The following is a 26449-nucleotide window of genomic DNA, read 5'->3' as shown; positions in this document are numbered from 1 at the left end:
AAATAAATTAACAATACAATAGATTTTAAACTAAAAAATTTCTTGATTGGGATCATGAACTGATTGATGTTAGACCGACATTGAAAACCTGGAAGTATTGGACGACAGTTTCGTCCTATTGTAAGACTCCTCAAAAGTGCACATCAACGACCTCGCCCGCGGGATTCGAACCCAAGGCCTTCGATCTCACGCGCGAACGCTCAACCTACTAGCCTATTTTATGGACATCAGACAACTATAATAATATTATTAAAACTTTCGCTTTTTTTTCGGGATGATATTCATATCGGTCTGATAATAACTGAAGGTTTAAAAGGACGAAAGTGCATTAGATATCCATCTCGTTCTGGTTTGTTGAAGAGCATCATGAACATGAAGTCTAGTTCTAGGATTTCTTACCGACCACCTTAAATTATCTGATATCAAAATATAGTACACGTGATGACAAGCTATTTGAATTAGTGGTTAAATTGTAACTTTATCGGTAGAAGTTCGTCATCCCCACTAAGTAGTAAACAAATATAACAATGGCCATTTTCCAGTGGACACTTAATTTAAATTCACTTGGATTTACATAATTCATTGTTCTTCCTCAAGCTATAAAATTGTGATGTGATACTTATATCGACATAATTAGTATATAACGCGGTGAGACTACAATTTACAGACGATCTTTGAGCGACACCAAAGTGACCTTGAGAGTGTCTACCTATTTAATAGGGCTAAATGAAGGTTATAAAGCAGTTTGAAGAATAGAGACAATGATTTACAGTTGATGGTAAAGATGAGGATTAAGATTTAGGGTTTTCATCACGAACTGACATCAGCTATAATGCCAAAACGCTATTTGGCCAGAGAAATGAATGTATTTCGCGCCAAAATCCAAGACCTGTTATCCTAAATCTGATTGGTTCGTCCATAAATTAAAATCTCGCCTATAACTCTAGTCAGGGATAGAATGTCTGGCAGCAAATGTTTGAGAAGATCAAGGAGGAAAGAACAAAAACAGGAACCAATTCGTATGGAAATGCAGGCAAAATGAAGTCTGAGACAATTAATGAACATCTTGCAGATGAAGTATTAAAGTATGATTTTTCTATTTTACCAAGCAACTTTATAATTTTGTGCTAAATATAATCGGCTATCCTTAGCTGTGTTCTCCTTCAGTACAAAAGGCCTATTGTAAGGTCGTTTCTTTTCTATTCATTATCGTTGTTGAAGTAGATTTTTAAATTGACCGTTAATCAATATCATCACATTAGATTCTTATTTCGTATAAGGAGTTTTTCTTATCTTTTCCCACTTTAGCCACTAATTAAACTTATACAAATCATAACATTTGTAAATAACGCATACATTTATTTTTGTATAAATTACCTTCGAAACACTTTTTCAAATGTGGTTGAACCCTTTGGGGATCTTTTGTTTCGGATAAAATTTCTAATAATTCGTCATTGGATAAGAAGAAGAATCTAACAATAAGGCAAAAAAATTCAAAAGAAGCACAACAATCATTAACAACTGATGATGGTGTGTACGGATACAATCGTCCTGATGAACTACAACTCTTTAAACATTTCTGATGTCTTTTAATTGAACGATAGGTTTGGTTCCTAAGCTGTTCTAGTGATCTCTAGGCTAAATCTACATAGCGACTTGAACAGGAAAGAAGAGGCACGAAATAAGTAAGAAAGGCTTTACACCAAGGTTTGTTTATGTACAGAAAATCTAGGTTTTTTATGGTATTTTGAATGACCTTGGGTTTCCGTAAAATTCTGAAACGCTACTAAACATAGTAGCAGTATAGACAATCATTCAGTCAGCGACAACGTAGGACCAGACACATATATGCATAGGTTCAAGTTGCCACACCTCATTAGCACAACAAGATAAACGCCGAATTCATAGAAGCAGTTAATTCAATGGTAGTAATATGTAAAAAAAGATTGTATATAAGGGTATAGTAGTACAGGAAGGAAGAACTAGTTCATAGTAAGAAAAATATGAAGCGATTGTAATCTCATAGTTTAAAGGAACACAGAGAGTGTATACATCTACGGCATTGTAATCGATTCTGAGCCATGTCACTCACAGTCTTCAACCATTGGTTACGATAGTCACGCGGACTTCAACCAAGTAGTCTGCATCTACTAACATGGCTATGACTAGAATTTAATGACTTGAAGCACTGATGCCATGTTTTGGTTTGGCCGCCCCTATCCAAGACTCTCGGTCACACGCACGAAACACTTATACTCTAGACTTGAAACTTGTTTCATCTCAACGAAAAAAATCACTACATATGTATAATCAAATAATAGTTATATAAATATAGTTGATTGACTAACCGTGGGAAATATAATCGCTTCTTTTCTAAATAATCATTTAATCCTTTTTGTATTTCTTCGAGTAATAAATATGCATCATTTAACCGTTTTAACATGTCTCTTTGATCAGTAGCTACTAAACAATTTGGATTTAATGCTGTCTCAGACATTAATTCACGCCATATTACATCGACAATACCAAATTTACGGCCTTCTTCAGGCATTTGTGCTAAAATATCTTCAGATGAAAATATGGGCTCCAAATATAACCATGTAGCTTGTACCTGTATTTAACATATTAACCATAATGATTATACGATCTTAAAAATGATTAATAATAACAATTTAAATGCCATTATAAGCAAAGATAGATAGTGGTTAGCAGTGGCATCCAGTTGGACGCACATTTCGTCCTGTTTGAGACTCGTGAACTGGATGTACTTGCATGTCAGAGTTGACGTTCACTCCGGGACTCGAACCCAGTATCATTCACTTCAAACGCCATCGCGTTATCCTCTCAGCTACTGAGTCCTGATAGCCAATAGATTGTGCAATGGGGTGAATTTAAACTCACTTGCTACTGTATTTTGCTTGTATTTTCCCATTGAGGTTTAAGACTGCAACTGATCAATCTGTTATTGGCATATGTGCAGACTGATCAATTGTAGTCTTAAACCTTAATGGGAAGATACAAGAAAAATACAACACCAAGTGAATTTCAATGGAAGTTACATGAATGTTTTGTAAACATTTCAAAAGTTATAGAATTTTTACTACGAACTGAAATTAAAGTTATTTCATTCTATCTTGAAACTTTCCAATTTTGTGCATTCATAGGAGATAGATTCCGAATCTTTAGTCTAGTAATACCGTTTACAACATGAAACCTGAAGATCGAATTCAATCTCATGTGAGATTGTAGGTTCATATTGCTGAGAAATGATTATCTAGTACAAGGTATCTATAAAGTAGTGCGTAACACCAATCAGAATTGAATTGCATGCCAGCAGAAAGCTAGGAAGATTGAATTGAAAAGAAACACAGAGAGGGAAGTAGGAAGAAATTGTGAATTGGAAGAATCATACAGAATGTTAAGAATTGTTAGTGGAATATTTGCAAATGAAGTACTTTTTCTGCATGGTCCTTATATTATACCAAGATACTCTTTAACTTTGTAATAAAATACATTTGGTTGTCCCCACCTGTGTTCTCGTTCATAATAGTAATACTTAGTTTACAGAAAATTTAGATGATCCCAGTTCATGACTAGTTCATGAATAGAGTAGTTCAGCTTAAATAATAATTCTTGTTCTCTTAAAATGAATACAGAGAACTATAGTGAAATACTTCAATTTACGTTTATCTTATTGTATTGTAACTTACTTTCAACCATACATCTAATATATCATTCATTGAAATCAGCTTTGATTCCCATGCAATCATTTCTTCTTCAAATGGCTTAATATATGGTGAACTACGCATTGTTTGTGCTTTAATGATATGATCATCTAATATAACTTGTATATCATCAACTGCTGATAATATAGATATTCCCTGAGAAAAAAACCAATGTCAAATGAAATGAACAAACTATATTAAGTATAACAGCTGTAATAGGTAAATAGTATTTAAAACATGCGTATTATCTTATTCTGTGACTCATCAACGACGTTATTAATTGTCGTCTCAAACGCCAATAGTCTCACCATTTGACCATTGATTTCAAATAGTCATCAACTTGTTGAGTATTCATAATAAAGTCTTTGTACTAATGACTGATACCAATTATTTTTGATTGCGCCATAAAACGACTGAATATGACTAGAACTTGTAATTATAGGCAGTAATGAAATATTCATTTAAATTGCGCATACCGCAAAACAGAAACCGATCAAACGTATTACTGAAACTCAATAATAGAAAAACATTACAAACTTTGTGAAGCCGTAATTTATGGAGGATCTTTGAGCGACGCCTTAGTGACCTTGAGGATGTCTACCTACTAACTAGGACTAAATGGCGGTTATAAAGCACTGTGAGGAATTAGAATTATGATTTGGAGCTGATGGTTAGGGTTAAGAGCTAGATTTAGAGTTTTCATTACTAACTGACATCAACTACAATATCGAGACGCTAATTAGGCAAATGGATGAATGAATTTCACGCCAAAATCCAAGACCTCTTATCTTATGTCTGATTGATTCGTTCATAAATTATAGTCTCACCAAGTTAACAAGAGTATTCTGGAAGATGTGTAATAACAGTATTGAGAAGTTGACACATGTACCAGAATTTCATTGTAAAGGAGAATTTTAACAGTTTAACCGCTTTCAATTATATATATTCTTTGAACTAATCAAAGGTAGAACATTTTTGAGATTTTCTCCAGTTGTATTTATTCAGCTAAATATATAAGAAGAGTTGAAATTATGGTTTCTCCATGTTATTCTAATGATAATTACCAAAATGCAAACAAGAAGGAAGAAACGACTTTATACTAGGAATTTAGTAGACATAAAGAAATTATTCCGGAGATTATTAAAATAATAGAGGTCACTGATACCAAGTATTTCCTCCCTGACGTATATATGAAGATGCTAGAAACGTTATTTCCATTTTATCCACGTAACAATAACTCTCCTGAAACAATTTTACTTATTACATGATTTCAGTCTTGAATTCACTAAGTGAGTTTATTAAACTTTATTCGTTTAGTTACGTAGTCATTCATTGATATTACCTGTAATTGAACCGTATCTGCATCACTTTGTAAGCGTAGATCTTTTTGCAAACAGTTCCAGATTTTTAACAACTGTACTGCAGGGTTGTTTTGTCTTGAAACGTTAATATATACCACGTGTTATTCTAATTATAATTCTTCTACCTCGAGTCTGCTACTCCCGTTATAGTCTAATGTCATTAACCTTGAATATAGATACAGTCTAGCTTTCAACTTTAACCTTGAGCTAAAGTAAACTACACTCCCATTAGTCATATATCCTCATGCCTTTCTCCATCCCTAGTCTTAAGTGGGAAAGGGATTCTGCAGTTAGGCTTTTATTATTAGAACGTTTCGACGACCCAGAACAGCCATCAGAGCTTTATTAAATAATTATTAGCTTATATATACAAACGATCGTACCAGACAGTACACCACATATGAAATTATACTTTAAATACAATCATTCTATAAGTAGAAGAGAATGAATCAAACAGTACATAATTAATTATCATTAATTATAGAATAATAAAACGAATAATAGGTCTACAAGAAGCTTATGATAAAGAGACTATAAGCATACGATAATATACTTATCTACTGACTAAACAATAAAAAAATCCAAGAAGTACTTTCGGAAGTTCTAACTTTCTCAAGACTTGAGTCATCATAATAAGATGTAACTCTGCTCTAAATATATTAAGGAATTATATTTCAAAAATAAATTGGTATGGGGAGATTTGTAGCGTAGGTGGATGATTTTGATGGAGTTTTGTTCTTTGAGCTGGATAATTTGGTCGGGGAGCTTCAATCATATGGTCCTGTATTTGGTCATAATTTTTCTGATTGGTTGATAAATTAGATCAATTCGGCGATCAAACGCCACGACATATCCTCGCTTATATCAGTGCATGTGGACAACAACCAAAATAAAGAAGTAAACAATGACAGGTTCAAGGTCGACAACAACCAATGAACATCGAAGTCTACAGGACAAGCTGTGAACCACATGGATAAATTCGAACACTTCTTTTCTACCTGAAGTTTTTGCCGATGCTGCCGTTCAGAATAACGATGAAAGCTCCACGATAAAACCATCCAGCTCAGAGAACGAACCTCCATCAAAATTGGTATTTAGTTCTAAACTCTACTTAATACACAAAATAAACTTGAAAGAAACTTCAATATTAAGATAAATACTTGATTATTTAAGTGATATAAATCACTGAGATATTATCTTCTATGGTTAAATATTATGGTTAATTGTAGGTCCTAGGTATAATTCTAAGTGTGTTTGTATTTGAGTACTTTTGACTGATTCTTGAATGAAATAACATGAATATTACTTTTACAATATAACAATAGTATTTCATTGTCAATATTAAACTGAATATAAACATATTATGTAAGGTAAATTTAAATGATACATGTAGTTTCGGTGAAGCTGATATAGCAAATCTTACAGACATTAACAAGATGTATGAAAGATCTCAAATGAATGCTAATCAAATGAAAATTACTTACTGTATCCCTGTAAGATATCAATTCAAACTTCATTAAACTCCATTCACCTTTCATTTTAGCTATAGCCATTTCAAGTTGATGTTCTTTAGCAGCTCCAGCACCAACTTCTTCTAATTGCTCCAAATATGGTTTTAAACCATATTCTAAAAATGTCACTAATTTAGTATCTTCCATTGGTTTAATATCAAAGCCTACAATTTCACTCATTTGATCCCAATGACGTGATTGTATGCCTGGATTACAGACAATGTGAATAATTGGTAAAAACTGTTGAAATTTAGTTAGTTTATCCTGTTTGGAAGAATAAAAAAGAATTATAGAAAATCCAGAGAACGGTGTAACAAAATGTTGAGGATTAACCGAAAAACAGTTCTATTAATGAATCATTGAAGTGCTAAAATAGAACTTTAAAATGTTTTATTATTTACGTGAACTAATACTTCCAGAAAACAAAATCTTTAACTAGAATTCCATACTGATGGTCTCTAACATTATATGTTAAGGTATATCTCAGTCAGTCCATCAGTTACAACGTAGGGCCAGGCACATATGTGCATCGGTCCAAGTTGCCAAATCTCATTAGCACAGCAAGACGAACACTGGATCCATAGAAGCAGTTAAATCGATGATTTATTATATAAAGGAAAGATTTTATGTAAGAATATAGTACAGAAAGAAAGAATTGGTTCGTAGAAAGAAAGATATGAGGCGATTTTAATCTCGTAGTTTTAGGGTAGACAGAGAGTGTATACACCTACTCCATTGTAATCGATTCTAAGCCATGTCACCCACAGTCTCCAACCATTGGTTACGATAGTCACGCGGACTTCAACCAAGTAGTCTGCATCTACTAACATGGCTATGACTAGAATCTGATGACTTGAAGCACTGATGATATGTTTTAGTATGACCGTCTCTAACTTTCTTCCAACCGTCTCCAACGCTATTCAGCATTGGGCGTCGTGGTAATTGATGTTCAGGCATACGCAACACGTGACCCAACTATCTCAGTCGATGAAGATTCACAACCTCATCAACTGATTTACCATCATTCTCTAATACCCTGGGTCTAATCTTGCTATTACTTACCCGATGATCCCAGCAGATGTGAGCAATAAGGTATATCTTCTATCAGGCTTTCCCATTGTAGATATTCAAGACTATTATTGATCACTCTTTATATTTCAACATTGTATTTCATAAGCTGATTATCCCCTTACCTTTATCCTTTACGTTATACGGCAATATCAAGAAAGTGGAACATGCTATATGGGAGAGACGGGAAAGTTCAATGTTCGGTTTATTGAAAAAGTACTTGAAACGATCTTTACGTGAATTTCAATAGTTTTTTTCTAATCATTTACAAGAAAGCATTGGTCAGAACGCTATTTTATAGAGTAGAAAGAATATGTGCCACTAACAAATCGGAAGAAGAATTGAAGAACGTTGAAAAATGCTACCCACAGAAATTTATTGGCAAATATAAAATTCAAAAAAGAAAACAAGACGGAAGTGGCTACAATCAATAAGAAACCAATATTTGTAAATCTCAGCTTTTAAGGTGATGACGTTGCAAGCACAATCTACAGGAGACTTAACAATGCATTATTCAGAACTTAACTGCAGCTAAAGTATTGATTCTGGATAAAACACGTTCAATAATCGAATCAAATGTCAACAAGCATCCCTTTCATCTTACTATCAACTGTGTTTATAAATTTACGTGTACTCGCCAAAGCAGCTAGATTGGCCTAGTAGAAAGGAGAGCATATCCTAAATTTTTTGAGTATGTTCGAAAAAGCCTTAGAACAAGAGGAAGAATGACTTCAAACAGTGTAATTATCAAACATCTCTCGAATACTGGACATCAGGTCGATACCTTACAATCTTCCAAGGTGATTACTAAACAGCAAATCTCCAGTCTTCTGAAGTTTGCTGAAGCTGTTACTATCAGGCACTAAATTTGTGCTATACTATAATAAAATGTCTTCAGAATAACTTCCAAGGAAACCCTTTCATGTAAGTAATTGTGTTTTTCAAATATCACTTGTTGTAGACAGCTGGCGAGAACCAAACGAAATAAAATGAATTCATGCTATTCAGCTAGAATGTAACTTGGTATCCTGAAGGGAAACGGAAAAGAGGAAGAACACAGAGCACAGAGCGTTGAGAATTAGAAGTAGACATCAAGAAAAAGAATAGCGACTGGAAACGACTGTAAAGGATTGACCGAAACAGATTCCGACGAAGAATTGTGATGGGCAGTTTATGCTGCTTTACGAGGCGTAACTGGCGTAAGTAAGCAAGTAAGCTAGAATCTTTGTCCGTGCTTTCTTCAAGATGTTAAAAGGAGATACATATATGTATAAGAAGTATTTCCAAATTATAATATAAAAGAGTTCATGCACAGGTTTCTACCAATCTTTAAATAACACTTTCTATTTTGATATTACCGAGTGAATTTCATACTTATGTAAATATTGAATAATACATAGATTAATATGAATGATCCAATTAAAATCAATTATTAACTTACCTTAACTTTTTGTGCCACCTTAGATGGTCCTGGTAGTTCAGTTAAAGTTTTGGTAAGTTTATGCATTATTCTATACATATCAGTAATTTGTTGTTCAATCTCATTTGGATTCAATGTATGATAGGGTGATTCAAACCATTCTTTATTATATACATCAAATGCAAGTGCAGTACGCCATAAATTATCAAATGGTTCCATTTGTTGTTTAAGTTCTACAATTTGCGGGAATGATGTTTGCTCCCAACCAACAAGACTTTCTTCTCTGTTTAAAACATTTCATTTAAAAGCAAGCAGTTAGAAGGAAATGTAAAAAAGAGTGATTTATTATTTAGAGCAATTGTCAATGTGAACCTCATCTCTAGGATAGAGGTACATCCATCTGACAGGTTCTAAATCGAGTACCATATAACTTAAATAATTAAAGCAGTTGAATAAATTTGATTGGTAATAGTGATGAATAAATATAAACATAATTATTCAGATTAGTAATATAGGCTTGGGATTTAAATCTTCTTGTAGTGTATAACTTAGTCAGATGGCTGGAATAGATTGAGACGCGAACAGAATTTCAACCTGCTCACCTTTCATTCAATAAAAACTACTGTTATACGTGTTGATGAAACCTTTTAAATGTTATATCTAGCTTACTATCACTAACTTCACGGTTAAAGGTGATGTAACAATGAATACGCATAACAAAATCAATAGAACATCAGATGAAATGAACTATTGATTCTATAGAGATTTCCGAACATTTCAGAATTACAGAGAACTGCATGAAAACAACCCAATTCTTCCCCTGTTTTAAATACATCTGTTTAGACAACTGGATCCATACATCGGCTGCCTAGAACAATAAAGTGATTTGAAACAGAACACGAAACATTAATAGGTATACAGAAAATGGATACTGTTTTGTTGATCAGTAATCCTAATCTTGATTTATCACATTATTACCATACATCATAAAATTAATCATTTGATATTATGAATAATGTTACTTATCTATTCTGAAGTTCTACATTCATGGAATATTCTTGAATATATCATCCTGCTGACAGGACAAAAAGTACTTAGCTGATTATTAATAATGAGTATTTGTTTCCACTAAACCATTCAATTAAACAATGAAGTTTCTTAGTAACTATAAACTATATGAGATGTTATTTTGAAATTAATAATATATCATAGGTAATAAAAATCTTTAAAAACTTGAAAGGAAACATTACAAAACACATCAGAGTTAAATAAAATCAGTACACTCAATCAATAATTAGTAACTTTTGTTCAATTCAAATAGTATTAGCCAACTTCATGTTTATGTAGGCGTTCTAACATATCTACTTTCTATGGTTGACATCATAAATCAATGGAAGCTAGACCACCATAGAAAACCTGGAAGCACTCGACGACCGTTTCGTCCTAATGTGGAATTCTTCAGCAGTGCGCATCCACGATCCCGCCTCACGAGATTCCAACCCAGGACCAATCAGTCTCGTGCGCAAGCGCTTAAACACTAGACCGCTGAGCCGGCATCCAACGGTGTCAATGTCTAACTTCAACTAATCCACGAAATTGAGCGACACATCCACCATTGTCATCAATGAGTTACTATCTCACAACAGATCCGGTTGAACTCACTAGAACTCTACGATATACCTGTTGAAGCCAGTCACTAGTGAGCATATGTTGATTCATGTCAGAATGGTTTTTGTGGATATTATGGTAGTTTCAATGGTTGAGATCGTGAGTCAATTGAAGCTAAACCAGCATGGAAAACCTGGAAGCACTGGACCAGGATGGTCTAACTTCAAATGACTCATGATCTCAACCATTGAAATTACTATAATATCCACAAAAACCCTTCTGATATATATCTACTTTTTGTTTGAATTGATGAGTTATGCATTATAAATTTCATTCTTGGAGAAATAGATTAAATGAGTAATTTAATAGAAATCAATAAATTGTGGGCGGTACATAATTAAAACTTAATTCATATGATCAATAGTAATCAGCTTTACAGTGAATCTTCTGAAGTTCTAGTGATAAGATATGTGACATACATAGTTTTACATCTGTGAAACAAAAATAGGATCTAACTATTTTGTCAGTGATAAACCATTACATATTGATCCATTATAAATATCTCAAGTTCTTCTTATATATTTTAACGTACGTGGTGGCTCAGTGAGTGGGTATCTCGACTTGCTAAGTAATTTAATGCTATCGTTATCATAAATGTGATATATAATCAAAGTGTGTACATTATTGCTTCTCCGAATAGAATAATATTCATCCTTAATGATAATATAGTGAACAGGAACAGGAGTTGGGACAATCAAATATGTTCGGCATGAAATTACAGAAAATCTCATTAAAATCTGAGAACCATATAGTAAATACTTAATTTGCAAACTATCAATCCATCGTCTCAAACTTGACTGTTCCTTCTGCAAATATCAGTCAATTGTCTCAGATTTTATTGTTCATGCATTTTCATACCAACTGCGTTCCGTTTCCGTTCTTTTCTCATCGATCTTCTACTGAAATACATTCTATCCCTGACCACTATTATATAGTACTTATGTGGATATAATTAATCCATACCACAATAGTATTAGTATACATTACTGTGGTTGTTTGTCATTATCTAAAACGTTATTTACATCAACAAGAAAAATGATCATTATCTCACTTTTATACAATTCAACTTCAAAACCATAGTGTAGATGATGAGATAACTAGTTATTATTCATTTGACGATAATTAACCATATATAACCTACTTATTGATTTGTTCAGCATCCAATGTAAATCTTTCTAGATCAGCTTGAAAATCATCAAGAATTGATTGAGATTTTAACATTTCATCAAGTGAAATTACTTCACGACGACGCATTAAATTAATACGATCCCATGCATTAGTTATACGTTTTTCTAAGTCTTTTATTCTTTGTTTTAAATCATCTTCAGCATTTTCACGTAATGTTGTTAAACGTATATTTGTATTATCAATTATAGTCATAATTTGTTCAGGCCAATTAAATAATGTAGCATTTAATTTGATATCATCATCTTATGAATAAATGTGTAAGATATAAGAGAAGAAAAATTATATTCCTGGTAATTATATGTTATATCTTGGAGAGAATAATGAAAGATAACTGTTGGGATCTATTTATGAAGTAATATTCTACAAATATTCTTATTGTATGACCACTAAGTAACTATATTATATGTATATTTATATTCCTTTCATTATAAGCTTTAATTTGACCTATTAACTATTATCATACGACTTACTATTCATGAGATATTCCCAATTTATTAGTAACAATCCTTCACAATCACTGCCACTTGCTGACTTCATCTTGTATAACTGTTACCCTCTATTTTGTGGTGTGATGTAATCTGATTTTGCTCATATTATCAACTTATGTTTGAAATAAACGATTCGTATCACGGAGACTGAAATTGACGTTTTAGACTTAACAGGCAAGGATAGTCAGAGAAAGGACCAATCGAAATTCTAGGCTGCTCGCACTAGTGTCTGTCTCACTAATTTGGTCGTGTATAAGTTAGCGTATCTAAATTGTCAATCGTATCTTGCAATAATCGTATAGTTATGCATATAACAATATATATTTTTGTAATAATAGTGATTAAGTTAGTAATGAATAAAATGAAGGAAACATAAACAGAACATTCTGGAATTATATATAAGAGTATACTAATTCAAATTCCAAAACCTTTCAACAGCACATAGTGGGCAAAAAATCATTTACGAAGAACAAGACAAAGATATCGAACTGATTGTAGTGAATGTAGATATTGAAAATGATATCACCAGAATCTAATGAATCTACAGAACTAAGCGGATTAAAATATCGTTATAAGTTTCAGACCCGACCGTTGTTGTTACCTTGACGTGATGGTCGGGCTTGCCTATCGTAATTAACCAGTCGAGCTATAATGTTTGGAATAGTCGTTCCTTAAATTTCTGCCATGCCAGACAGGTCGATTGAAGAGCGGTAAGAATAAAAGCAGCAAACCCAAGGTCCGAAATCGAACTGCTGAATGTTCAGAGATGTGACAGCAGTAAGGTGTTTCCTTCAGAAAACCAGCATAACAGCGATGCTGCCATCCCATAGGGAGTGGTGGGTTAGAAAAGGTTGACCCTGAAAATGCACATCTCGCCTTATCCTACAGATATCCGTCTTCGGTGGTAAGGTTCGAATAAGTACAAAGTCAACACGAAAATTACTCACAAAAATGTGTGTGACAGACCTCAAGCAGTTGTCCTTTGGGCACTGCGGTCACGTTTTCATGTCACTAAGACCACATAGGTGTATACACTCTCTGTCATCTCTTAAACCGTGCGATTAAAATCGCTTCATACCTTTCTTCCTACGAACTAACTCTCTCTTCCTGTACTATATCCTTGCACAAAATCTTTCTTTTATATATTACCACCATTGAGTTAACCGCTTCTATGAATCCGGAGTTCATGTTTCTGTGCTTATGAGGTGTGGCAACTTGGACCGATGCATATATATGTCTGGTCCTACGTCGTAGCTGACTGACTGAATGACTGATAAGTTTAAGACACAGAGATAGTTGTTTATTATTTGGTCCAAACATTTTGAATTCATCAATCATAACCATACTCTTCAGTTTAAACTTAATCGTATAGATTTTTGTTTACATTGATTGATTCACTTTAGGATATCTTCCATATCAAGTTAGAACAATACAATAAATAAATCCACTTGGTGTTGTTTTACTCGTATCTTCCCATTGTTATTTAGGATTGCAATTGGTCAGTCTCATGCTGGTATATGTACATGCTGTGCGAATTGCCTAGATATAGACCTAAGTCACAAGCTTTTTAAGCGAAGATGGATAGTGGCTAGCATTGGAATGCAGTTTGATGTGCGTTTCGTCCTATTTCGGACTCATCAGCTGGGTGTACCTGCATCTCAGAGTTGACGTTTATTATAGGGTATTTGTACTTTTCAGGTATCTTCGAGTTAATGTTAAGTTGGTTACATTTAAATACTAAAATGAACTTTATTTAAATAGGGGATTGGAAATCATTTTATGTAATATATTATAAAATAGTATCAGTGATAGCATATTTATCCCATCTTATTACTGTTTATTATTATTATTATTATTATTACTGTCTTTTAAATGGCACGAATAATTCCTGATCTGTATCATATAAGCTTAGGGAATTAGTGACTGGTATGACAATAGTAATTGATCTATGTCCCAATAAGGAGTGATATTGTTATCTGGGTAGATATAAGACTAAGTATTCATACATTAAAATAAGATTATATAGATTTAAATTCCAACTAACTACTAGGGATTATAGCTACGTCTGGAGGAGTTTTCAATAAATATCTAGTTAGTCAGCAGTTAAATTTTATACACATTTGTTTGACCGATTTTATTTGTGGCATATTTTAGCAACATAAACTGAAGAGTATAAGCGGTAATCAGAAAGATTAGGGTTTGAAGATGTTATTTAAAGAGTATAATCCAGTGAAATAAATTTGGCAAGAGGAAATAAGGGACATGAAGAATTCAGAAGATTGTAATTTGGGCGAACATAAATAGTGGATGCACCTACGCCATTGCAAACGACTTTGAGCCATGTTATTCACGGTCTCTAGCCATCGCTTGCTATCATCTCACGGACCCCAACCACGTAGTATACACCTACCAATATGGCTCGGTCCACTTGTTAGAAACTTCATGGATTTGTGCCATGTTTTGGTCTGGCCGCTCCTAGCTTTGTTCCAACCTACTCCTACACCGTGAAACATCGCATATCGGAGCAGTCGATGGCTGGGCATACGTAACACGTATCCCAGCCTTCTCAACTGATGAAGTTTCACTGCTTCATCAATTGATTTGCTATCCTTACCTAGTACCCGTTTCCTAACAACTCCATTACTTCACCAGTGGTCCCAGGATATACGAGCAATGCTTCGAAGACACCTATGGTCGAATACTAGTAACCTAAAAATATCCTCTACTATTACTGGCCACGTTTCACAGCATAAATTAGGACGGAACAAACTGCTGCACAGTAAACTCGTCCTTTGGTTGGTAGACGGATATCTCACCTACTCCATAAATGACGCAAGTTGGCAAAAGCTAGTCGAGCCTTCTGTACCTTTGCTGGGATACAAAGTAACTGCATAATACAATGCATAATTAAACACCCAGTGGCTACTAACTTATAGAAAGCCAATTCAATGTAGAAATCTAATGAAGTAATATATTCTCATCAGTAGACAAGGAATTAGAACCAATGAGAACAATTATAGAATCATATTCTAAGGTGGAAAAGATGTAATCAATATGAAGTTTTCTGCAAATTTTACCTTAAAAAATGAAGACATTAAAACTAAATTATGTAGTCTACTACACAACTCTAAATTCATTCCCATGGAAACAATGAATTATTTACATAGTGTCAAGTGAAACAACATATCAAGGAAATCATTCGACCTGACGTCATCACTTATCCATACAGAACAAGTGGAATTTATACGCCAAATATAAAAAGCACCACGTTTTCAGTCCTATGTATGTAAATAATGAACTTACATGATAAAAGAGCATAATCCAATAGAAAATTTAGTCGTTCTGCAGCTTCAGCTACTTCTTCTTTCAATTTAAATACCAATGTATTGCCTACTTCACGTAAATATGTTTGTAGTTTCACTAAATCTTCTGTATTCATCGGGGTTTCACCTAGTCTGTTCGTTATTTCATCATACTGACAAGAAATTCTGGAGACGAAATAGGAGATGAAATAGAAAATGAAACATATTTTTCTTAAAAAGGATCATTGAGATCAATTTGGTTAATTTTATGTTTAGCTATAACTAAAAGTTGATATCTTTTAAATGCATACTACTAATAAGTAGTTAAATACTGATGAGCATAAAAAATGTCTCATTTTTGCTCTGAATTTAAAATCGAGTTCTATCAGAATAAATAATATACGTACCACACAGCTGTGTTGTCCAAAATATGTCTGTGTCTAGTTTTCGTGACAGATTTGAGGTAATACGCATCATTAATTCCTTATATAGTTGTTAAATAGAAGCAATCTCTATTCTATGTAACAAGATTTGCTTTAATATTTAGGTCATAGATAATGGAATTCCAATTCACGTTGATTATGTATGGAACTCGTTGTAGTTCTTGTACTTTCTTACACAATATTTAACATTTAATTAGTTATGACAGGCTCATACTACTAACTGCTACTACTAATCCTACTAATGATAGTGATTAGAAAAAGTAGTTAACTTTATATCATATATACCTTTTGTTTGCATCACGATTTTCATCCATTTCATATGAAGCTATTAGATCATGCAGTTTCCACACACGTTTAACTAATTCATCATTTACATCTTGACAATTTAAACAAAATAAACTCATCGGGACGGTTTGTCGTAACAATAAGAGTTCAGTATTCAAATCTTGTAAACTTTCAACTTTCTATTCATAAACGGTGGAATTTTTGATAGAAATAAGAAAAATAACAACAAAGAAAAATGGATGAATAAGAAACTTTTTTATCATTTAGTATTTAGAAATGTGTTTTAATTCAGTGAAACTACCTATCATAGATTAAACAGTATGTATTCAAAATGAAATTATCTCACGACCTAGTTCGTATACTTTCATCAGTGTACAGAACTATTCACTACACAGATTTTAGCAGCATTAACCAATAAACAAATGAAAAGTGAATCATCAAACAACCTATTATTTTCTTTTTACTTGACTTACATCTGTTAATTCTCGTGAAAGAGCATAGGTCGTTCACCAGCACTCTAAATCCAACCCTATTCTGGGCATTTCTTTCCAGCACATTCCAGTTGTTATTTATCTTTTTCATGTCTGCTTCTATTTCTCGACGTAATGTGTTTTTTGGCCATCCTATTTTCTGTTTCCCTTCAGGATTCCAAGTTAGGGCTTGCCTCGTGATGCAGTTTGACGATTCGCGTAATGTATATCCTATCAATTCCCATCGTCTTTCCCTAATTTCCTCTTCAGCTGGAAGCCGGTTTGTTCTCTCCCACAGTACGCTGTTGCTGATGGTATCCGACCAATGGATGTTGAGTACGTTGTGTAGACAACTAATTATAAATACTTGTGCCATCTTGATGGTGGTGGTAGTAGTTCTCCACATTTCAGCTTAGTACAGTAGGACTGTCTTGACGTTGGCATTTAAGATTCTGATTTTGATATTAATTGAAAGTTGTTTTGAGTTCCATATGTTGTTCAATTGTAGGGATGCTGTCCGTGCTTTGCCGATCCTCGTCTTTACGTCTGCATCCGATCTTCCGTGTTCATTGATGATGCTTCTCACGTACGTGAAAGATTCCACATCTTCCAGAGTTTTGCCATAAATTGTGATTGGATTGTTGTTCTCCGTGTTGTATTTGAGGACCTTGGTTCTCCCCTTGTGTGTATTGAGACCTACTGATGCTGAGACTGTTGCTACACTAGTTTTCGTCATCTGCATTTGTTCGTGTGTTATGGATAGGAAGGCAACCTATTATTACCCTGGTAAATCATTTTTGTCATTATCTTTATTTTTTAGTGTTCGTTTTATTATGTGGTTTTCCCATACCGAATTTCTATTTTTATGTACATTAAAACCATCCCTTCACTCATACATTTCCAATCACTCAATTGTCTTTATTTATGTAGACTCTTCAAATCCTATTCGCTTATTACGTAACCCACATTATCAGTTTTTTTAATTCCAGGAATCTTATGTAAACCCTTCATAGCTTCTAAAATTATCACATAATCCATCTCTGAACCTCACTTAATTAATGCATCATCCACCCCTTATGTTTTTTTATTTCAACCTTTGTTATTCCAATTCCTTGCATTTATCTATGTCAGTTGTCTAACCCTATATCTTACTTCAATGTAAACTTTCCATACATATATGGTTGTAAGCAGCTAATGAGGAACCACAAAATATAATGAATTCATATTATTTTGCATCCATGTTTGTTCTGGATTTATTTAAATTCATATAAGGAGCTAATTGCATCAAACAAGAATTTTAATGACAGTATATGATATAACGGATGGTTAGAAATATTTTTTTCTCTCTCTTAGGTATACTAATATAATACATTAATACAATGAGATCAGATCATGTTATATCAGATCCAGGATTCACAATCCAGAATATAGAACAAGAGCATTTATTAGATAATATTTTATTCAATACAATTACAGGCATACACTCTCAGTGAGTTCAGAGTAGAAACCAATAAGAAAAAAGGAAATCATAATATTTAGTAGTTAGTAGGTTAAACGCCTATTTATCCACGCTTAATGATTAATCATTATTTCACTACATCTTTAAATTTCTTATAAATTCAGTTTATAATCTAGTTTATAATCTGTTCAGTGATTCTTACTTTCTAAAGGTCATTCAACAAATGTCAGTATGTAATGAAAACCAACTCTTATGCTGCCGAAAATGTAGGAGCGGTAGTCACTTCCCACTTGTCTATACCACAGAGAGTTGCTTCGTTTTGGAGAACCTGTAAAGGAAACTAGCTTATAGATAGTTTTGAATACCTAAGATCTTGACAGCAGAAACAACGAGACGACTGTTTGAATCCTTTTACATACAACATTTATGTGTATAGTATTCGGTGTACTGGCCCCCTTAGCTTCCTGACCTTAGTGTTATGAAAGGAAATACATGAGGCATGGTGAGGTGTACCATTTTTAGTTTTCAACTTTTCCAACAGTCACAGGTGATAATTATCTAGGGAAAACCTTTTAATGTCAACATACCCCAGTATATTTCCTGTATGACTTCACATTTAGACTATGCGTTTGTTGCCTTAAGTGTAACTGCCCTCAATCTACCTGCGTGATATATCAGGATCCAACGCAATGGATGTTTTAACCAATAAAACTATGAGTTATAACCATAGACACACCTGAATGTTATGTTTAATTTAGAGGGCTGTGAAGTCTATCATCAAGCATAATATGTTCCAGTCTGGAATTTTATTAAATCTTCACGTTGATCTTCGAGAATAAACTACCATATTACAAATAAGAACAGTAGCTCAGAGAGTTAGTAAATAAAAATAGGAAAATACGACCCAAATGAATATAAAACAGTGTAGGAATAAGTTGAGTGAACTTAATTTTTGGATAAAACCTATTTGAAAACTATTTCTTAGACTCTTTATGTATTGATTCAGTTGATACTCTCTTCTAGGTAAAAGATTCCCCACCAAAAATAAAGATTTAGACTATAAACTAGATAATTTCTGGTACAAATCAACGTGTGCTCACTAGTGACTGGCTTCAACAGGTAAATCGTGGAGTTCTAGTGAGAAGCAGTGAGTAGTGGAGATCAACCGGGTCAGTTGTGAGATAGTAACTCATTGATGACAATGGTGGAATAGTCGTTCAGTTTCGTGGATTAGTTGGTGTTAGACATTGACACCGTTGGATGCCGGCTCAGTGCTCTGGTCGGTTAAGCGCCTAGCGCGAGACTGATAGGCCCTGGGTTGGAATCCCGCGAGGCGAGGTAGTGGATGAGCTCTGCTGAGTTCCACAATAGGGCAGAACGGCCGTCCAGTGCTTCTAGGTTTCCCGTAATGGTCTAGCTTCAATTGACTCATGGTCTCAACTGTTGAAATTACTACAATCTCCACAAAACCCCTTCTGATAATAATTTATTCAACATAAATACAAGTTGTCTATACTCAATGAGTCCAGAGTAGAAATCATTTATACGAAGAAAATCACATATTAAATAGCAAGCTGAGTATTTGTCAGTCCACGTTTAGAGGTCAATCACTTCTAGGTTTGACTAACCACACATCCCTATGTCTCATAGTAATCTTGATGAATAAATAATTACAGAGTTCTTTAGTAAAATGAATTAAATACTTCAGTTGTAAATCATTCACCAGTTGTCTTTTACATCCTTCATGATTCTCTCACTTCTCAATTCCTTTCATTTTCTTTTCCTGTTTTCGTCAGTGCAATCTTCTCAACTTTATTTTTACATGCATTCAATTTCTGATTGCGGTTACATACTACTCATGTCTGTTGACATAAGTAGCATACACCACAATAGTAACGTGGTACATTAGTTTATGTAAGATATCTAACTATCTTACTTTCAAAATAATGAAAAGATACGTAATGACCATATGTATTTTATTCTTTGAAAACATTACTTATTAAAAAGTACTCATAACTAAAATACTAGTGGAACTCAGCGAGAATTAAGGATGAATAATGATTTTTCTCAGAAAGCTTTTTTTGTGGATATTATAATAATTTATTAGTTGAATTCACGAGTCAATTGAATCTAGTCCACCATGGAAAACCTGAAAGCACTAGACGGCCGTTTCGTCCTAGTGTGGGATTTTTCAGCAGTGGGCACTCATAATCCCGCCCGCAGGTTTCGAACCCAGGACCTATCGGTCTCGTGCACGAACGCCTAGACTCTACACCACTGAACCGGCATCTAACAGTGTCTGTGTCTAACTTCAACCATTCCACGAAATTGAGCGACACATCCACTAGTGTATTCAGTGTGTTACAATCTTACAACAGACCCGGTTGAGCTCTACTGGTCACTGCTTCTCACTAAAACTTCAAGAAGAATTTATTAAAATAAAAAATAAAATTAATAACTAAAAACTACCTTTTTAATAGCTAATAATGAATGACGTTCTTTTAGAAAATTTTTCAATTCTAATTCTGCTTTATTATTAAATAAATTACTATATGGACGATATAGTTCCAAATAATCTTTTGGTCCTATTGAATTAGCACGAAAAATAATCATTGCTTGATCTGTATATTCAATTATTGATTGATCACTAAATGTTACTGAACGTAAGTATAATGAATGTGAGCTTAGTTCCGGGAAAATATCCACTTCAACCTTTAAGAAAATTAATTAAACAAAAGTAAAACTATGATATATTGTGACATTAAAACATAATTGTCATAGTAAATTGTATATATATAAACATTGCAAAAAAGGGTATGATAAAAGGAGAAAGAATTAGTTCGAAAAAATTGGGGTATAACGTAGTTTTAACCTGACGATTTAAGGGAAGATGAAGTGTGTATACACCTACACCAATGTGATCGATTATGAGTATATATCACCCAAAGTCTCCAACCACTGATTACAATAGTCGTTCGGATCTCAACCCAGTAGTCTGTATCTACTAACATCGCTCAGACCAAAATTTAGTGACTATATAGATTGAGGCCTTGTTTTGGTTTGGCCACCCTTAAATAGATATGTGAAAGTACAACAAAAAACATTCACAAACGTATAAGATGTTGTTCATAACTGTAGAATTTATGTATTAAATAAAATATTATCTTTAGGCTTGAAAGTGTATCAAAAAGTTAGTAATAAATTTGGGATAATTTTTAGATTCTATAAGCCTTACGTTTGGAACAGCTAATCATTGAACAAATATTTGTTAAATTTAAAACAGGCATTTTTTATGTTTTTCGGGGCAATTTATAACATTAATTCACTTGGTATTGTTTTACTTGAATCTTCCCATTGATGTTTAGGACTGCAATTGATCAGTCTGCTATTAACATATGTGCATACTGTGCGTATTGCCTTAATTTACAAGCGTCATGAGCAAGGTTGCTATCAGGACTCAGTAGCTAAGTGGATAACGCGATGGCATTTGAAGCGAACGGTACTGGATTCGAGTCTCAGAGTGAACATAAACTCTGCGATGCCGGTCTATCCAACTGACGAGTCCCAAATAGGACGAAACACATGTCAAACTGCATTCCAATGCTATCCACTATCCATGTTTGCTTAAAAAGCTTTTGAATTAGGGCTATATCGAGGCGATTCGCACAGCATGTACATATACCAGCATGAAACTGACCAAATACAGTCTTAAATAATAATGAGAAAATATAAGTAAAACAACACCAAATGAATTTCAATAACTCATTTTATTTTATTTCTATATTATAATCACTTACTCTAGGCAAATTTTCCGCAGCATTTGTTATTGCTTGGAAACAATGTAATAGACAGTCTCGAATTTCACGAAAACTAGGTATAAATATAATTTTTGGATCAGATATATGTAATTTTAATAAAATTGGTGATCTATGCAAATATTTCAATTCGTCATATTGTTCCTCAAATTTATTTCCATTCTAGAATATAATTGATGGAAAACAAACAAATAAGAGTTACATTCATAGAAGCGAAAATCAATCTGGATTTGATGTGTAATGACACTGCTATACACCGATATCCGAATGACTATTACAAATATGGACTTATAGTTGTAGAGCCTTATGATGAAATTATTGAAAATAAGATTTACATTAAACTAATTAATGAATATAAACTAAGACCTACTTGACAGTTATTATATCACAAATATAAATGTATCAACAATCTTACATTGAGTGTTATATTCTGTGTTCATGGAATAAATCAGTAATATGATAATGGATATTTTTGAGCTTAAACTAAGTTGTGATATATCATACAATACATTTTATCGTGTCCTTTTTTCATATCTGATATGGACAGCTAATCTAAAGAAGCAAAAGTTTAATCAATGGTAATCAGATGTGACCCTAAGGCCAAGTGCATTTTAATTGGCTAAGAAGTGGGTCAATTTCCTGAGGATAAAGTGGCATATATATAAATAAGTATTTGTGCATTTCATTCGGTAATCCAATACAATTTCTCGCTTATTCTTGTATTTTTGCCCAAGTAGTCAGTTGGGAGGGGGGTTATTGCATAGCATACCGTTTATCGGTACCAGATTTCGGATGTCGCACGTCACAACAGTATTACAAAAATCTAGCAGTAAACTGAAATATTTAGACAGATTACATCATGACTTAAAGAATTTACAAATAGATGACTAACATTTGTGGTACTTTACAGAATAGATGGGTTATGGGTAATAGTGGAATCTACGACATATATTTCGATCTATTCATCCTATCTATTAATAAAAAGGATATGAGTTATCACGCTGTGGATAATCATTACTGAATTTTTTATCAGTCTTCGTTGGAATATATATGTATCTGTAGTGAATGAGAGCTCACTCATATTAGGGCAACCAATTTATTTTCAATGCAAAATCATTGAGCTGTTTCGTAAAATATGAAAAATCATAAAATAAATATTTCATTTGCAAATCCTCCATCACTTGTCTCAAACCTCGTCGTTCCCTCATTGTTATAACAGAGACTCTCTGTTAACATTTTCATTCTCTTTAATTCGATCTTCTCAACCTTTTGCTACCATGCATTCCACTTTTGATTTGTGTTACATACTACTTATGCCAAGAGACATAAGTAGCATACACCACACATCATTTTTTATTTAGTAACTTCAGAAACAGTATGAGATTTCATATTTCTATAAAATTCCCTAGTTGGTATCATTCAGCATGATTGGTAATTACTACAATTAATATGACTAATGAATTTCTCTACATCTATCACCTCAGTTCAACAAATGACATTGATACATATTCTTCCTTTAATTGATTGATCAATTAGATTTATGTAATTTTCTATTAGTTTGAATGGCGTGTTTCGATTAACAACTTTTTTTATTAAAAGAACTCATAAATTCACAACTTCCTTGTCTTTCCTTGATTTCTGTATGCAATAGTCATTAGAATGATGGCCTGTCCTATTTATCGTCTGACTAATAATCGGCGATGTTCATTATTAATCACTAAGGCAATTCTTTGTATTTCTATATATTTAGGTTCTTGAAGTCGCCTAAAATACAGTGATTGTCATGGTACAGATGTTTTTTTTAAACAAATTATCATTTAATTATATGACCAATGCTATAAGCAACGTTTCTTAGAACAATCATTTAGATTGATGAAAAGGGACTAACAATATACATTTTGTATCCAGGTGACTAGTAATTGTGTTTAATTAAGCGTTTATATAGTTATAAGCAACACAGGATTTAACATAGGTGTCCATCAATGCAAACTGTCACATTTTACATTAGGATAGCGACCGTAAGTTACTAAAATGATAAAAAGAAAAGTGTATTTAATAATAGTATCGATAATATTGGGAAACTAATATGAAACACTAGAATAGTGTGAGTAATAAGTTCTTAACAATGTAACAAATATTTGATCAGGAAGAATTTCGAATGATAACTTACTTCATGAATTTGTAATACCTTTAGTAAATCTTGTAAAGATATATTTACAATATCACGTAACTGTCGAGACATTAAGGCTGATATACATGCGAAAAATAATCGAACTAACTCCATTGAATCAGATGAACTAACTGGCATTAAATGAGACCATGTATTACTTAATTCAGTAATAGTCTTTGCACATGTTGGTATCCAACTGAAGTGAAAAGTTTGGAATTTATACAGTTAGTTCTATATTTGCTAGTTTACATAATTAGTAAGTAAAAATAGATCAGTTCATACAGTTTAATATTTAAGATGTGTTCACATTAACTAATACATTTGGTATTAAACAATAATATGTTATTCATTGAGATGATGAATCAATCAATGTTAGACCACCATTGAAAGCCTGGAAAATGGTTACGGAATTTCGTGGATTGATTGAAGTTAGACATTAACACTGTCCGGTGCCAGCTCAGTGCTCTAGAGGTTAAGCGTTTACACACAAAATCCAAGGTCCTGGGTTCTAATCCCTCATGCACGATCGTGGATACGCATTGTTAAGGAGTCCCATACTTAGATAAAATATAATCATAAGTACATTCAAATCAGTTTTAACTGATTAAACACCTGAATTATCATCATCAATTTGTATAATAATAAGTTTATATCAATGGATATAATAGCTTACTGCTTTAATTTCAAGTCGTCGCCTTAATCTTCATCGCTTCTCACATTTATAATTTTCAATACAACTATTAGGATGATCATTAAAAAGCTAAATAATCTATTTACTAAATATTAGGCTTTCAACTACCCATATTAGATTAGATAAAAGAATTCAATTCAAATAATATATTAATTCAATGAATTCTATAAATTCTATACTAATATTCAGTTATGATATCATCTTTACTCAATCTGAAGTCAAATGAATCAGTTATAAAAGGCTATGAGTAACAGTAAAATTATTGGATATTTGCATCTTTATCAATTCCTGATGTTCTTAAAGATTTCAAATTTATTTTGTTTATCAATGCCAAATAACTTTAAGCATGGAATTACAGTTGCTTAAAGATTATCTAAAATCCCGTGAGCGGGATCGTGGGTACACACTGCTGAGAAGTCCTATAATAGGACGAAACAGCCGTTCAGTGCTTCCAGGTTTTCCATGGCGGTGTAACTTCAATTGACTCATGATCTCAATCTGACATCTTAATTATTTTAACATTTATATATATATTGTCAATAAATATTTAGTTAAAATAAACTTCATTATTACTAATTATAACTGCTGTACTTTAAAAGGAAAGGATGTAGGAAATATTGTATTACTGACCAAAGTTACATAATTTATTTACATTGAAAAATTAATTATCAGAATGGGGATTTATGGAGACTGTAGTAATTGTAATCGTTGAAAACCTGGAAGTTAGGGACAGTTGTTCCGTCCTAGTATATGACTACTCAATAGTGCGCATCGATGATCCGGCACGCGAGACTCGAGGTTAGGGGTTCGCATGCAAGACTGAAGGTTTTGGGTTTGAGTCCCACGTACAGTAAAAATAATTAGTTTCATGGAACGATTAGATATAATTTGGTTATTTCATTTGGAGTAGTTTGATTTCACAAACTATATTATTAGAGCTCAATACTTTGTTACATTTTTTGTTTAGTTGAATATTTGTTTTTGGACGTTCTTATTTACTATCTATGATGTGTTCCTTACTTGTTGTCTAAGTCAGAGATGCATTTTATCTAATGATTCGTTACCCAGTCTGGATGTCCAACTCTTATCCTACCTTCAAAAAAGATATAATAAATAAATGTTTACAGAAATATTGGTTCACTTATGTTCAATCGTTTCTAGTTATTCCAAAATAAGTCTCTCGAATGGTTTATACTTTTGATGAAAAAGTTGGCTTTAAGAAAATGATGCTACGTTTTCAAATATTTAGTTTGAAATGAATTGAATCTGAACGATTTAATTAACACTTATCACATACGCTCATTACTATCCATATATGAATTGATAGTTATCTAAACAGTTGTTTACTATTTTTTTAGTATTAAGCTGTGTATATATCAATTAAA

The 26449-nt window shown here is 33.1% G+C and overlaps 1 protein-coding gene across 1 annotated transcript in view; it reads right to left on the bottom strand.

Annotated features, from left to right (window-relative positions):
- The window catches only part of DNAH3_1 (Dynein heavy chain 3, axonemal), a gene marked incomplete at both ends in the record, with an annotated part of 122298 nt that overhangs the window by 91258 nt on the left and 4591 nt on the right, over positions 1-26449 (bottom strand). The window contains 12 exons of the mRNA XM_051218648.1: positions 1378-1472; positions 2349-2611; positions 3711-3881; positions 6571-6861; positions 9107-9368; positions 11895-12183; positions 12412-12468; positions 15733-15917; positions 16460-16638; positions 20858-21100; positions 22186-22365; positions 24374-24569. Of these exons, the coding sequence (XP_051070260.1) occupies positions 1378-1472; positions 2349-2611; positions 3711-3881; positions 6571-6861; positions 9107-9368; positions 11895-12183; positions 12412-12468; positions 15733-15917; positions 16460-16638; positions 20858-21100; positions 22186-22365; positions 24374-24569 (2411 nt within the window). The remainder of the gene's footprint in view (positions 1-1377; positions 1473-2348; positions 2612-3710; positions 3882-6570; positions 6862-9106; positions 9369-11894; positions 12184-12411; positions 12469-15732; positions 15918-16459; positions 16639-20857; positions 21101-22185; positions 22366-24373; positions 24570-26449) is intronic.

Source organism: Schistosoma haematobium, chromosome ZW (assembly GCF_000699445.3).
Source record: "Schistosoma haematobium chromosome ZW, whole genome shotgun sequence".
Lineage (NCBI taxonomy): Eukaryota > Metazoa > Platyhelminthes > Trematoda > Strigeidida > Schistosomatidae > Schistosoma > Schistosoma haematobium.
This window is presented reverse-complemented; position numbering and strand designations above follow the sequence as displayed.